The sequence below is a fragment of the Bombyx mori genome, chromosome 13 (assembly GCF_030269925.1).
Source record: "Bombyx mori chromosome 13, ASM3026992v2".
Classification (NCBI taxonomy): domain Eukaryota; kingdom Metazoa; phylum Arthropoda; class Insecta; order Lepidoptera; family Bombycidae; genus Bombyx; species Bombyx mori.
In genome coordinates, this window is record NC_085119.1 from 17,337,709 (window position 1) to 17,354,431 (window position 16,723).

Sequence of the window (16,723 nt, forward strand, 5' to 3'; positions counted from 1 at the left end):
GGTCGCGATTCTGATGAGGTAGTAGATTCATTCGCGAAGCAGTTGCTCTTGAGTTGTTATGTTTCCTTCGGAGACGCTCGGGCAGTTGTTAGCAAATCCCACCCCTCCTGGCTGAGCCTTTGCTCGCCCACCTGTACTGGTGAAACTGGAAAGGCCTCCGGGCTACCAGTAATCTCTCAATCATCAAAAAAATACTTTTACGTCGAACATTTACCTTCCAATGTTTGTTTGTGAATTATTTGTATTTATTCTTTATTCTAAGGTGCCTAAAATGTTTTTCCAAGAGATTTTTGTATGTATAACAAACTCATTTTACAAATATACATAAAAATAACTGAGAAAGAAAAATAAACAGGTGCTAGTATTATATTTTCCTAAAAAGCATTGTGAAATTATATAAATACTATTAAAATATATTTTCTTGAAGATATTAAAACACATTTTTAACAGTAATTAAAACTAACACCTCTGAAGGGCTTCCGTTCATATGACTGTACGCGACTGTACAGGGCCAAGCTCTGGCACGAGTCTTGTAAAGAATTTATAGGAGAGCCGGGGACGCGGTCCGCCAGTGTATTGCGCGCCTTGTATGCGTCTGCCCACATCCTTAAACGGAAAAAAACTACTTAAAAACATTTCGTACATTTCATATGATATTTGAACGTAATCCGAAAACATTCCTCGTTAATGTCTTGAGAAGGTTGTACAATATTTAGTTTAGTTCATCTGGTGCATTCTAAAAATAATTGATCCTAATGTATTTTGTCGTGTTTTAATGATTTAATGTGTATAAGTGTGTTTTTATGACGTTGAAAAGCAGTTCTGTGTACCGGTGTGTGCTTTATCAGTGGAATGTATGGCTAGGTAATATTTTCATTGATTTGCTGAAGCGAAAGTTGTTTTTAAATTATTTTTAATTGTAATACAAAACTTTGAAATGAACTAAGAAAAAATTGTGAAAGTCATAGATAAAATGCTACTAGCAGTTAATGAATTAGTAGTACCTATTGTTGGCTGTTCAGGCAATTTGAAATGCCGAAGGGGTCGCTTCCATCGTTATACCAATTTTTTCTGCTAAGAAGTCACGGACTAAGCAGTTCAAGGTTTCACTCTTAAGCTTAAGATGAGTGAGGGGTTTCACGATGTGTTCTTTAATGATTCTGAAAACAGCAAAAGGGCCGTAAGCTTATTAAGAAATATCAACAATTTAAAGATTCCGACCAATTATTGATATTTTATACAAATAATTGCAAAAATATAGGCACCTTGGTTATGTAATGTCTTCGAAGCATAGAATTTCTTCGTTCTTTAAATTATTTATTATTGCCTCACAAAACAAAGTACGGAACCTAGGCATAGCTTGTTTTTTTTTAAAACAAAAAAGTATTTTTTAATTTGAAATATACATTTTTTTCATTCATTCATATCTTAAATTGAAACGAACCATTCAGCGAAAAGAAAATACAACATATTATGTTACACAATCAGAATAAAATTAAGACTATTTACAAAGCCACGGAAAGTATTTCAAGAATAATATCATACAAAGAAAACCAGTTCTGTAAACAGCAGTTGGAAGTCTCCAATAATTGTAATCATCTAGTTGATTACATGCCTCTTGTGGAGCTTTCGAAATGCGTACCATTGAATAGTCTTGTTTTACAAAAAGCTTCGGATATCTCTAGGTGTATAATTTTCAGAAGGTAGTAAAATGTTTTTTTATTGTCTTCTGCTGCAGACCGGACTGTAAATGGTTACCGCAGCTTATATCTATGGTACCAGGAGTATGGTCAAGGCGCTTAGTGCTGCCAAAGACTCAATTAACCTTTCCTTGGTTTAGCTGTTTATTTTTTTATTGCTTGGATGGGTGGACAAGCTCACAGCCCACCTGGTGTTAAGTGGTTACTGGATGGTTACTGGATAAGTTCTAAGATCTCAATATAATTAATTACAATAGCTGCCCCACCCTTCAAACCAAAAAGCATTACTGCTTCACGGCAGAAATAGGCGGAGCGGTGGTGGTGGAGAGGCTACCCGCGCGGACTCACAAGAGGTCCTATCACCAGTAATTACGCAAATTATAAACTTTAAATTATAAATTTCGAACGCAAAAATTCAAATTTAAGTACCTAGTGTGCGCATAAACTGTTTAGAATTGTGTCACTATGATAAATTCTCTTTAGAGGCGCTCGCGCAGTTGTTATCAAATCCCACCCCTTCTGGCTAAGGCTTTGCTCGCCCGCTTGTTCTTGTGAAACTGAAAAGGCCTTCGGACCATCAGTAATTCTTCCTTCACGAAAAATAAATAAATAAAAAACCATTCAAAATATAGCGAGTTGAAGTGGAATGAACTCTAGAAGCTATCATGTTAATTCATAAATGACGCACTCGAATAAAGTGTAATTTAAATAATTATTTAGATTCTGATATTTAATAATTCATTAATAATAAAAACAAATGTAGTGAAATTCGAATTAAACTTAATCTTTAAAAACAATTACAATTTTACGTTAATTAAACATCAAAACGCTTTTACATAAATTGTTGAATGTAAGAACACATATTTTCATTTTTACTGGTGGAAGGACCTCTTGTGAGTCTGCACGGGTAGGTACCACCGCTCAGCCTATTTCTGCCGCGAAGCAGTAATACGTTTCGGCTTGAAGGGTGGGGCAGCCGTTAGAACTATACTGAGACCTTAGAGCTTATATCTCAAAGTGGGTGGCGCATTTACGTTGTAGCTGTCTATGGGCTTCAGTAACCACTTAACATCAGGTGGGTTGTGAGCTCGTCCAGCTGTATAAGCAATAAAAAAAAAAAAAACTCGAACCCAAACATCATGTTCGAAGTAATATTACAAGTGATACACGCATTGAATGCAGATTTAATTTAGAGAAACTAAATTGCCATGTTCTTGGTGTACACTCACAGATACAGAACCCCATTCTATAGAGAAACTGAGGTAAAGATGCATTTACTAAGAAACTCAACCTTTCAAAAGGATAAAACGTGTTATTTGAGTTAAGTAGATCCATACTTAGGTTACCGCTCTCAACAGTTTGCTTAGAACTCGGGAAATACGAATTAGCATTAACCGTATTTTTACTCAGGGCAATTTTGAAGATTGAAAGTCTTTTATGGTGTGTTTCGTGCGTGTTTTCATTACTATTTCTTACCGGATAATCTATAGATAGCTAGATAGCTAGCTAGATTGAAAATAAAATTATTGAAATCATAATCTTCTTCAAATTGACAAAGAAAGGTGTCTGAATATTGTGAGAACTTCATGTTTTATTCCTCATTTACACACAGATAGATAGATCACATAAATACATACTATTTATACGGACAAAGCGTAATTAATAATCAAATTACATGTACAAAATGTAATTAATAAACAAATTACATGTACAAAATGTACCTAATTAATAAAGAAATTATGTCAGTAAACTTAATTGTTTTCGACAATGAGTCAATGAATGTAGGCAGGTAGGAAATGTCTATTTTGCAAAATTTCGATCTCAATTTAATTTTGTTTTAGAAATATAGTTACAACACTCAATAAAAACACAGTTACTCAGATAACATCCACCGACACAGGACTTCATAAAACAAACCGATTGTACTTAAAATGTAATTCTTAATGTATTCCATCTTGAATATTAAAGTTTTGATATCATCGTCTATATACCGGTTATAAATTAGCGTTTTTACAGCTCGATCGTTGCTTTATTAATAGGATTTTACGACTGTGGTATCGTCCTAAATGCACGATGAAATAGTAAGTGCCGCTTTTCTATTTTACGATCATTAAGTTTGTATCAGGATCTGGCACGACGGTGGGTTGCCACTACGTAGGGTGCTGCGGTTGATGGTACTGTACGAAGCCCCAATATTGCGTCGCGCCCTGACCTGTAGGAATACCATGGCGCTGCGACGCCTGCAGCGTGGGATCGCGGTCAGGACGATTCGAGAATCTCCGTTGAGGCGGCGTGCGTTTCGCCGGGATGCCTCAATGGAACCTGAAAGCGGAGGTACTCGCTGACGATTAGGCATGGCAGTATGACCTCCCCGACAGGGCAGAGCCACGTCCGGACGGAGGTGGCCATCGAGCGTGAAGGCTTCAATTTCGACGGTCCGTACTGAAGTCGTGACCTCGCCGACAAGCAAACCCGCCCTACAGTCTACAGATCATTGAGCCGTTTCCTCTCCGCACCGATCTATGGTTTCCGTCCGGGGACCGGAGAAAGGCTTTCGGCCGGCTTCGATTCATCTAGGGGACAGCCTCCCTCGGGGAAAGCTACGAGGCGACCTGAAGGACCGAAGATGGGCGGCGCGCTACCAGCATTCTAGCGCGCCGCATGATAACAGTTCTGCAAAACTGTAGTTCCACAGAACTGCTGTAGAAGAGCAACCGGTTGGCGGTGTATCGCGCTTTCAACAAGCAGGCTGATTCTGCCCCAGAATTACATCCCGGGATACCAGCGGAGCCGCTTCGGGCGCCCTGACCGGCTGCCGTATCATGACGGCTGACGTAGAGTCGTCGATTATCTCCTCGACGATTTCACCAAACAGGTGTCCTTGGTTCCGCGTGTCTGGTGGTAGTGTTAGCAGCGGAAACACTCCAACCTTGCCCGGCCTTGGGCAGTGATCGGATGTTGAGATGCGTTTCGGTTTGAAGGGTGGGCAACCGTTGTACTGTAAAAACTGAGACCTTAGAACTAATATCTCAAGGTAGGTGGCGGCATTTACATTGTTGATGTCTATGGGCTCCGGTGACCACTTAATCTTCAGCCTTTGACCCAGCCTCGTTTGAAATATGATATGTGGTAGAGTCAGATCGTAAAGAGTAGCTCGTTGAGAAGCCCAGTGCTTCGAACTGTTGAAACACCGAACTGAAATATCTCCGTAGACCCAAAGGCTGCAACCGATCCGTGGGATCAGGATTAACATTTACTTACGAGACCACTGCACTAATACAACTACCACCGGCATATTACAATTTTTTTTTTGGTTCTAAGCTGATTAAATGAGTACGTAAATGATTTTACAAACTGGGCACCACCGACCAGATATTGTACTCAGTACAAACTGCGATGTTTTTTTTTTGTTTATTTAGACACGCAACATAAGTAAAAACGTTACTAAATAATAAAAGGAACAATAATAATATTTGTTATAAGTTTGTAGCCGGTAACTATCATAGAACACAAGATATTCTTATATTCAACACATAGACAAATATCTAAATCTCGCTACGACATTTTCAAGGTAAGCTTGCTTAATAATATACAACTTCCGAACAACAATATTAGGACCATCGTTCTATCGAGTAAAATAACCCGCTCAATGAAAGATCTTCCCTTTATCTTTACTTCTCAAAAGCTTAAATAGATAAAGTAATACATAACTATTGTCTTTAGGAAGAGAGATTTAACGATAGGCGGCACTGATATTAAACCTTTGCACTGGAACTCAGGTAATTTGATTTCAAGCAAATCAAGGGAAGGCGCGCCGTCAACACAGCAATACTTGTCTACAGTAAAGCTAAAACCAGCTTAGTACCTACAATTACTGGTACTGTTCTTAGTGACATTTCGGAATGCTATTACTAAAGCTAATATCTAAAAGCCTCCCTGACTACATTGTCTGCACCATTTAACTCCGTCTGTGTCGGAATGCTGACTCTGTTTATGTCAGCTATAGACAGGCTAAACTTGTAAATTTCACTATCTACCCCTTCAAATTTAATTGGAACTTGTTTGAAACGTGTGGAATTCTTGACAGCAAGCTTAACGTTCAATAGAAATATTATGCAAGGTTGTACGGTAGCCTTTAGAGTGTAGTAGTGTAGGGTCTGACGTCTGGATTGGTTATAATTTACGATTCATGAACTTAGACTTGTAAAGTAGTATGTACATTTTCGGATAAGAAAATATCGTCTGTGTGTTTATTGTTTGAGAGAACATTTTTCTTTAGCAACATTACATTTGATATCATTGTTTTAGTGTAATTTGAAATCGGATAACTTCAATATTCATTTTGAAGCTGTCAAATGTGTTATGCCGTGTGATCAAAAAAAGGCCCACTGAGCTTCACGCCGGATCTTCTCAGTAGATCGCGTTTCCGATCCGGTGGTAGATTCTGCGAAGCACTGCTCTTGCTAGGGTTCGTGTTAGCAACATCGTCAGGCCTGAACCCCGTGAGCTCACCTACTGGTGGTAGGACCTGTTGTGAGTCCGCGCGGGTAGGTACCACCGCCCTGCCTATTTCTGCCGTGAAGCAGTAATGCGTTTCGGTTTGGAGGGTGGGGCAGCCGTTGTAACTATACTGAGACCTTAGAACTTATTTTTAAAGGTGGGTGGCGCATTTATGTTGTAGATGTCAATGGGCTCCAGTAACCACTTGACACCAGGTGGGCTGTGAGCTCGTCCACCCATCGAAGCAAAAAAAAAAAAAATACTGTTCAGCGAATCTAGAATAGCCCCTCGAGGTTACTAGAATAGTTAGGGACTAATTCCCACTCCTCAGTTTATTTCATCGAGCAGAACACAATACAAGGCAAGCATAGATGGTCACAGTTACTTTAAAAAAATAGAGCAGTTTTAAGCAAGGCAATTTTTTTAAAGATTACTTGAAGTAAATGTTAACTTAAGAAAAACCACGCATAATAATATTAATGTAATAGTAAATGCATACGTATGTTTGTTGATTTTGCTTGTGACTCGTAGTATTGAAGGAATGTATCACAAGAACTTTTATTGGCTGAAGTGATGTAGGTTACTGTTTGCCGGACAAAATTATATCGAAACCGAAGACCTGGTAGATAATGTTTGATTGTAAAAGAATATAATCATAAATATACATATAAAAATAACCAAAATCAGAGAATGTAGAATACGTACTCCCAGGTCTTGTGCGATTACAGGAGTCTGTAAGAGTTCGGGAGTAGCGCTGCCCTCATTGAGACATGAGATCAAATTACTTCAAAAACTAAAACTCATATAATTTGCTTCGCTTCTGACGCAGACAAGACCGTGCTTGCCACGCGCCTTTAATACCCTCAGTAAGCACCAGTATTAATAACTTTCAAGTGAATGCTGTAGCAATTTGCAAAATGCTCCACTTGAATGCACAAAAGCATCTCAAGTGAATTCAAGTGATCTTGTTCGTTCATTCGGATAATCGAAGACTGCATTATAATATGATTATTAATACAGATCAAGTCAATAAACAAATATACAAAGGTTTTATAAATCATAAATAAATGACTGGGCACAAATCACGTGGAGACATCTGATCACAAAGAAAGATTTTTTTATTGCTTAGATGGATGGACGAACTCACAGCCCACCTGGTGTTAAGTGGTTACTGGAGCCCATAGATATCTACAACGTAAATGCGCCACCCACTTTGAGATATAAGTTCTAAGGTCTCAGTATAGTTACAACGGCTGCCTCACCCTTCAAACCGAAACGCATTAGATTAAGATTAAGATTCCCTGTTTTGTGGGTACCAGAGACTGATATATATACTTTAAATATATAGATAATAAAAACCCAGAGAAAAAGCAAACAAACCTGTTGTGGGAATCGAACCCACGACGCAACAGTTAGGGGCGCTAATTACTGCACCACCGAGTCAGCCAAACCCGCTTCAGAATATCCGACAGAACTCAGCTATTCTCAGATACTCTTATCTTTAATTAAAATTTCAGCTACAGCAGTCCGCCGCAGTTGCTAATATCGAATGCTTTTAAAGTATCATCTTCGACAATTTTGAAGAATAATATATTTTTGTCATCAAAATTTCATTTCATTCAACACGAACCTCAATAGATCAACGCGTATCACAATGAAACACAAATACCTGTGTCTGTTATTATTTTGATCTTTTAAAAATTAGTTTTTTTTTTATTGCTTAGATGGGTGGACGAGCTCACAGCCCACCTGGTGTTAAGTGGTTACTGGAGCCCATAGACATCCACATCGTAAATGCGCCACCCACCTTGAGATATAAGTTCTAAGGTCTCAAGTAAGTTATACACTTCTATATATATACACTTCTCTATAATCATATCTACTTTAGAGAGTTTTTTCCCTACTTATTCGCTGATAGCTTAGGAGGTTATTCCAGTTACGCCCGAATGCATAATAATATATGAACGCGCAAGCTCAACTTGACAGAATTTGTTAACACTAGCCCTAGCAAGAACAGTGCTCCACAGAATATACCACGGGATCTGAATCTCGACCCACTGAAGAGATCCGGCGAGAAACTCGGTGGACTTTTTAGAGAGATAATCGTATATTTTAGAAGCAGTCATGCCTTTCAGCTTAAGAAGGTGTCGGCTGTTATACTATACAATTGAGATCAGACGTAATACCTCAAAATCGGTGGAGGCATTAACACAAAGCTTATGCCCTATAGAAAGCATTTAAGAACAGATGAGTAGTATGCTCGATCGCCCATATCGAGCTTACACGTCCTTACGGATCCATCAAATCTAATAACCTTTGCATTAGACGCCTTCAGCTTTAACACTAGGAGCAGGCTTAGGAACCCCGGTAACCGTGCTCGTCGAACTCGACAAAGAGGTCGACGTGCAACCCAACCCATGCATCAGCCCGCTGAGTTTCTCGCCGGATCTTCTTAGCGGGTCACTAATCCGATTCGGTAGTAGATTCATTCGCGAAGCAGTTGCTCTTGAGTTGTTAGGTCTCCTTCGGAGGCGCTCAGGCAGCCGTTAGCAAATCCCACCCCTTCTGGCTGAGCCTTTGCTCGCCCACCTGTTCTGGTGAAACTGAAAAGGCCTCCGGGCCACCAGTAATCTTTCAATCATAAAAAAAAACAATATCGAGAAACAAAACTTAAGAACACAAGATCGTCCGTGTATCTATCTACCTGACACGAAGGCATCCGAACGCATAAGCATCGATTTACTCGATTTATGTGCCCCTCCCACACGGCACACGAGCCTCGCATAGCTTGAACTGAGATATATACCTTACCGTATTACTTCTTGTTTTCAAAGTGTTCAATTATTTTAGTAAGGTAAAATTTCAGAGGACTTTTAATTTCACTCGGGACTCCACTGAAACACTATAAACGATTATATATTTTTATAATCTATACAGTTAACATTATTTATTTGATTTGATTTCTATACTCCACGAACTTTGATTATCTGTGTTTAATTAATCAAACCACATAAATACTGTTCCATTCTCAAACCCGCAATCTATGGCGTGAGAGGGACGTATATATATCACCATACCGATATTAAACTTTAAATAGCATCTTGATGGATGTCGGACACTAAGGTCTCTGAACCCGACCACAGCCCACATATAAATGACATCTCATTAAGTACACAATTTGTCCGGAACGGCGGGAAACGTATTGTCTATCAGTGACTAAGCCCATTTATTTATGGGCCATGAAGCATTCTGATGTAAGTGTCTAACGTGGAGTTAAAAAGTAGAATTTGGGATAAATCCACTTTAATAAGTAGTAAGTGCTGTAGAGTTATATCTTTTTAGTTTTAACTGATGAAAAGGTAATCCTGCAGTGGTAGGTATTACCGAGGAACTGTTGTCTACTGTAGTCAATCGCAAATTTCAACAAAAGATACAAAACATTATGGTCTTCACCTTGTTTAATAAATTATAAAAGAATGAATTTTTTTTTATATTTTTTTTTTTATTGCTTAGATGGATGGACGAGCTCACAGCCCACCTGGTGTTAAGTGGTTACTGGAGCCCATAGACATCTACGACCTAAATGCGCCACCCACCTTGAGATATAATTTCTTAGGTCTCAGTATAGTTACAACGGCTGTCCAGTCTTTCAAACCGAAATGCATTACTGCTTCACAGCAGAAATAGGCAGGGCGGTGGTACCTACCCGCACGGACTCACTAGAGGTCCTATCACAAATAAACGAAAAATATAAAAAATTAAAATAATAAATTAATAAAGCCGACAGCTAAAATAATATAGGAATTAAATTTCAAGTAGCCAATTTATCTCCTGTTTGATAGTCACTTTCTCTTATATTTTAACGTATTATTGTAATCAAAGCGCACAAAGGCAGATCGAACCGCGCACCCTGAGATCGGCAGCGCGTGACACAAGACAATGGCATTGAATCGGACACCCCATGTTACGAATCAATGCTTTTCTTTTATTAGTAACTTTGTAAGCACAATGCTCCCGTGGTACCATTCAACTTATATATACCATTATAAATTAAATTAGTAATAAGTTTCACAGTGCTTTTCTAAGAGCTTATTTTTCCTAAATACTAATTGATCTAAGATGAAGTAGTGTTCTTCAAGTTCTATGACACTGTCTTCTCCAACCGAAGTTGCAAAAGAGTGCTGAGCAGTCAACAAAGTTCTGAGCAATGCCTTGGTTATTTTGCCATAGAAGCTACAAAGTATATTCCGCCACGTACCTTGAAATTCGACTGTCTAAATCTCTAAGCCTGATGGAAACGTTTGCTACTAATGGAAATTATGATATTTTTCCTTTGTCCCCATACCCATGAGGTGGTATAGATGTTAACTGTGCTCAAAAGGCACAACGAAACTAAAGCTCAGGTGGATAACAAGGCTGAATATCTCGCTTATTTGACCACCTGCAATTATTTGTTATTCGGTATACAATTAAATTCCTATTTACTAATCTTTAAATATTTAAAAATGAATTGCTGTTCGTTAGTCTCGCTAAAACTCGAGAACGGCTGGACGGATTTGGCTAATTTTGGCCTTGAATTATTTGTGGAAGTCCAAAGAATGTTTAAAAGGTAGATAAATATGAAAATGCTCGGAATTAAATAAAAACAATTTTGTTTTTCCTTTGATGTGTCCCCCGTCGGACGGATACCTTTTGTTTGTTTTAAGTTTATTTTATACAAAAGTTTAGGTCTTTTAATTATCAATTGAGGCACTACGAAGTCTGCTGGGTCAGCTAGTCGGTTATAAATTTCAAGAGATTTAAAAACACAGTGTGCTTTTGTATGCGATAATCGTTCGTCCTGAATACCACACGTCCGGGGTTCGACTGGTTCGACGCACAAGGGACTCATTGTGTTATACCCTCGTGCATATAACGTGTGGACTAGTTCCCAATCATACATTCAATTGAATTAATAAGGAGCGCTTGTATTCGGAATACACTTAACTGTCTGTTTTGTAATAGGCCGTGAAGAAATTTGCAGGCAGTTGCTATTTATGTTTCGAAATTAAGGAGTTGTAAACGAAGATTTTTATTTCTTGGCCTGGGTAGACTAGTCCACGGACCACATGCGAACCATGTTGTCCAGGTGGTGCGTTTGATATCCAGCGGCTAGCGGGAAACACATACAAAAATCACAAATGATTGTAAGGCCGAGTCTTCGTCGTATTGAAACAGCGGCTGTTTTCCTTCTTTAAAACTGGACGCAAGATTCCATCTCGACAAATCGGCACATCAGTGATGCCAACTCGATCAATCTAATAATGTGCCTTATACCTTGATATTTTTTATTGCTTAGACGGGTGGATGAGCTCACAGCCCACCTGGTGTTAAGTGGTTACTGGAGCCATAGACATCCACAACGTAAATGCGCTACACCCACCTTGAGATATAAGTGCTAAGGTCTCAAGTATAGTTACAACGGCTGCCCTACCCTTCAAACCGAAACGCATTACTGCTTCACGGCAGAAATAGGCAGGGTGGTGGTACCCACCCGCGCAGACTCACAAGAGGTCCTACCACTAGTATTCTTTAAATTAATTTCTTTATTCTTAAAATTAATATTCTTTTCTTCTTTCTTCAATCTTTAAATGAATATTCTTCAAATTAATATTCTTTTAACACATTCTGTTGTTTGTTAGTGAGGATGCGTGCGGGGGGCGCGCGGAGGCGGTGAGCGGCGGGGACTCACGTGAGCACGGCTGCGCCTGCACCGCGTGGTCACCGCGCCGACAACCTGCCCCGCATGAGATCCTTAGACCGAAACCTAGAAGGTAAATAATAAACACACTACGTATAAAAGCTTACCGAAACCGAGATGTTATCCATATTATCATCCACCATGGAGTACCCACAATCTAGATAGAGTGAGCGTGAAGAGTATATTGTAAGCCCAAGCTGCTAACTGCTATATTTTTCCCAACTCGCGAACCAGTCTTGCGTTCTGGTGTGAAGAGTGGAACACCTGGAATGTGGTCCAAGGTAGGTGGCACTTCCATGCTGTAATGGTATCTATGGGCTGCTGTATCCACTCAGCACGAGCTGAGTCATGAGCTCCTACATCCATCGAGGGCATTAAAAAACCAAGACGCATAAATATATAAAATAACACTGATTTAAATAAAAAATACATTTCCAAGGAAAAAAAAACATTTCAAAATTTATATTATATTCTGTACAATAAACAGTTTGTCGTCCTGTCACTAAAAGCCGAATAACTTGAATTCAATTTAAATCCTTATCGGTTCTTTATAACGAGAAGTCCTCGTAAATTGATGATTTATCGCGCATTTTATTGGCTTTTAGGTCAAAACTCAGATTACACCGTTATATTTTGTGTCTAACCAGACATCATATTTAAATGAAGAATACTATTGGAGGATTGGTAAGAATAGAACGTATGAAAAGAGTGTGGAACGGAGCGTTAAGATGTGATGAGATGTGTAGATGTCTATGGGCTCCAGTAATCACTTAATACCGGGTGGGCTGTGAGCTCGTCCATCCATCTAAGCAATAAAAATAAAAAATAAAAATTTAGTGAGAGAAAAAGTTTGAAGGGGAAAAGAGTGACAGAGAAAAAAAAGATGGCGAAGACGATTAAAATGAGCAAAGCTTCAGACAGGTGTCAATAAATTCTTAATTATTATAAGAAGATTTTGGAAGAGTAAAAGTGCATCAGTGGAATAATTTTATTTTATGTGCCACATCTACACTATTATTGTATTATGAGCGACTTCTGTATATCATTCTAGTAATATAATCGTAATCATGGCACAACTCTTCCATACGTGATCTCATGTGAAAGGTCGTTGGTTCGAAAGACCGTCACGTTTCACTGTGTTTTCGGTATTTCTAGTCGATTAGGTTCAATGATAAATAATATACGATGCGACAATAGAGTCATCTGTTTAATAATTAAGATTATATCCATAACTCGAGTATCTCAATCCTCAATTACATTTTCTTTTCTAAGCTTTTCCTGTCTTTAAACCTCAATCCTCTTGACCTCTGATAATTGTCAGCTCCCCCTGGTGGGTATCGCCTTCCTATCCATTTCTGCCACGTAATTTTAAATAATTTTAAATAAATGGGACTTCCACCTCATTTCCATGGTGAGCAGTAACATTCATGTTTTGACGTCTATGGCTTCCCACAACTGCTTAGCGCCAAGGAAAATCGTCTGCCCTTGTGTATTGAGAGTAAAATGAACTAGACCCTGGTGATCTCAACCCAGTTCAGCTTCTTCATCAGTCTTCATATTTGTTTGTTGAGGTCCGTTAGATAATTTCCCGTCGCCTTTTAAAGTATATCCATGAAGTGTTTTCGCGTGTGAGCTCACCACGTCCCCCGGGGGACACGTTTGACATTCCACAGCGTACAGATAAATCCGGATTCGTTGCAGCAGGGCTGGCGCGCACATTTAATGGCAGTTTTATGCTAAAAATTAAACCCCTCATCATTTAAAAACAAAAAAAAAAAATTTGATCATAGTCCAAAAATAATATCTAAATAATTTCAACATGAAATAAGTAGTGCCCTTGTACTCTGTATCCTTATTGTCGTGTCTTTTCTAACAGCTGTGTGTACAAAATATATTAAATAAATATATTAAAAAATAAATCTACAATTGAATCGCAATCTTTAATAGTGTTCTCAAATAATTGTTGTATCAATGTTTTCAATGTACAAGACAAACCTGTTCCTTATATGTATATTTTCTTATGTTTAAACACATCAAGATTCAGAATGGCGGACTGATTGCGTTTAATGAATGCGCCAGGTGTGTTAAAGACTGTCTCGTCATTTCACGAAATAACTATTTAATTACAACCGGCAACAATGTTGGACGATCTCGTTATCCACAACTTTATGTGGTGGCTACCACTCGTCGCTATTAAAATACACAACTTAATAGTTATCATTTTATTTTTCACTTAAGGCGGACGAGTGACCAATCGGTTTTAAACTCTTAAGAGAGAGAGAGAGAGAATACACTTTATTGCACACAAGAACACAATTTACATTCAAAAAACACTCAAAAAGCAGATACAGTTGTACAAGAGGCGGTCGAGTCGGTTCAAACATAAAAACAAAGTCTCAATCAAATCATGAAAGCCACATCCTGGCCTGCAAACCCTAGCACAGCATCATAAGGTTACTACTGATAAATGTTAAGTGTTTTCTCTGTGCTACTGACTTCGTATAGGGCTTACAAGATTTAAAGAAATTCTCTACATACAGTACTTTGTTACAATAAAAAAACCGACAGCAACCCTACGTATGTGGTTTTTCGGTCCCCGTCGCAGATTTGGTAGCTCAGCCCGGCCGCATTCCCGATTTTAAATGTCTAAATAATACGCCCTCGGCGCGACTCGGAGCTTTTTACTGAGCTCATGATGACTTCGTGTAGTGCTTCGTTAGGAAATAATGGTGTTTATTGTCAACGTTTCTTTAATGGTTTCACACGAGTCTCAGTCGCAATATGAGATTTCGATATCTCAAAATCAGAATAATAAAAATTTGTTATCACATTTTCACGAGTACCGATATCACCTTTGAGTCCTTTTTACGGCTATATAATTTAATTGTTATTCCAAGAACTTAAACATAGATAGGAAACTAGAGGGGTGACATAGGGACCTATTATTATCGCTGGCGAGGGGCGTTATGCTCCCCTGCAACTGCAACTCAAAATGAAAGAACCTTAAGTCAATTCGAACTAAAGATTTAAGATTGATTTTATAAATTAAACTAGCTGTACCCGTCCGCTTCGCTGGGCATTTAAAATTAACATTATTATTTCTCATCCCCACAAAGATTCTCATCATTAACGCCCCCGCAACTGGTATAGGGAGTCCAACACTCATATAAACATTAGCCTATCCATTAAGTACATGTATTTTCTACATGGTGGGTAGCGCATTTACGTTGTAGATGTCTATGGGCTCAAGTAACCACTTAACACTAGGTGGGCTGTGAGCTCGTCCACCCAACTAAGCAATAAAAAAAAACATGGATACCAAGTTTCAAGTCAATCGGATGCATGGTTCAGTAGTTATAACGGAACATTCGTAAAAACCACTATAGATTTATATATTAAGTATAGAAGTATAGATAATAATTATGAAATTTAGAAACAATGACATTATGAAAGTAAAGTAATAATGACTTTCATTACATAAAACACTATGTAGTTAATTAAGTACATTTAAAAAAAAACGTTCCCACGTGAGATGTGGGAGCCGGCGAAAGTAATTTGATCAGCGATTCTTCATTTTCCTATTGTATTCTTGTGGGTTTTGCGCGAAAACGACGACGGACCACAGCACAACGAATACATAGAAGTGCTTGTTGATTTTCGACACGCCTACGATAGGGACAGATCGAGCTGGTTATATCCTTAAATTTTGTTAACTCGTAACAAGCCGTGAGTACTTGTGAACACTCTTTGATGGTGGTAGAGTGGACTGAGAGCTCGTGTGGTTGAACCGTAGGAGATACCTATTTATTATTATTATTTTTCTTTACTTTTTTTTCTAAGCAGACGTTGGTACGTTTTTATTAATTACGGGCCTTAGTCAAGTAAATAATAGGCAATAAATATTTTTAATGTCCGTTAGTTGAGTTTTCATGTATGTATTTAATACTAGCTTTTGCCCGCGGAATGGTTCACAAATAATGCTTTATTTTAGAACAAATTTGGTTAGCATAAAAACTTTATAGTGAGCTAACCTTAACTTATAGACATATGCTGTCGCAGACTTTTTTTAGATCTTTAAAATGGGAACAATTCTGTCATACATTATTTTAGCGAAACTTTAACCGTTTCTGCAGCGCACGCAGCGGAAGCTCTCAAAAGGGAATAAAAACTCGATTTTGAATCATTATTTATTGGTGCTTCGCTTGTATTAGTCTTAGCGTGATGTTATAATAGCCTATAGCCTTCCTCAATAAATGGGCAAATCGGTCCAGATTAGCGCGTTCAAATTATTATTATTATATTACAACTATTATTTATTATTATTATTATTATTATTACCTCCTGTCTATTTCTGGAACGAAGTCATGAATTCTGGTTTGAAGGGCGGGACAGTCGATAGGGTATAGACCTGCTATACCACCTTTACTTGTGATTCAAGTTAGGCTCGTGGCTCAAGGTGGACGGCGGCATTCACTTTGTGATGTTTATAGACTCCATTCAGTAAACATACCACAAGTAAGCTTGTTCTTCCATAAAGCGGAATAAAAAACAATTTAGCGTCGCCTAAAGCTTTCAGAAAACAGTGTCAGCTCGTCTGATTCGAAGTTCGGTACGCAAAATATCATAGTGCACCTCACACTTCCACAGACAAATCGTATCGACACGTATCCTGATGTGAATTAATCTATGAGTACCCAGACCCATATTTTTTAACATTTTAAACTATATATGCTAATTTCAATTAGCTTAGAACAGCGTGTTTAATGCATTACTAACTCTACAT

The 16,723-nt window shown here is 38.3% G+C and overlaps 1 protein-coding gene across 1 annotated transcript in view; it reads left to right on the forward strand.

Annotated features, from left to right (window-relative positions):
* The first annotated feature begins 559 nt into the window (after positions 1-559).
* LOC101736718 (ankyrin repeat and BTB/POZ domain-containing protein 3) overlaps positions 560-16,723 on the forward strand; it is a 60,961-nt gene continuing 44,797 nt past the window's right edge. The window contains exons 1-2 of the mRNA XM_012691768.4: positions 560-864; positions 11,882-12,013. Coding sequence (XP_012547222.2) covers positions 857-864; positions 11,882-12,013 — 140 coding nt within the window. The 5' untranslated portion in view covers positions 560-856. The remainder of the gene's footprint in view (positions 865-11,881; positions 12,014-16,723) is intronic.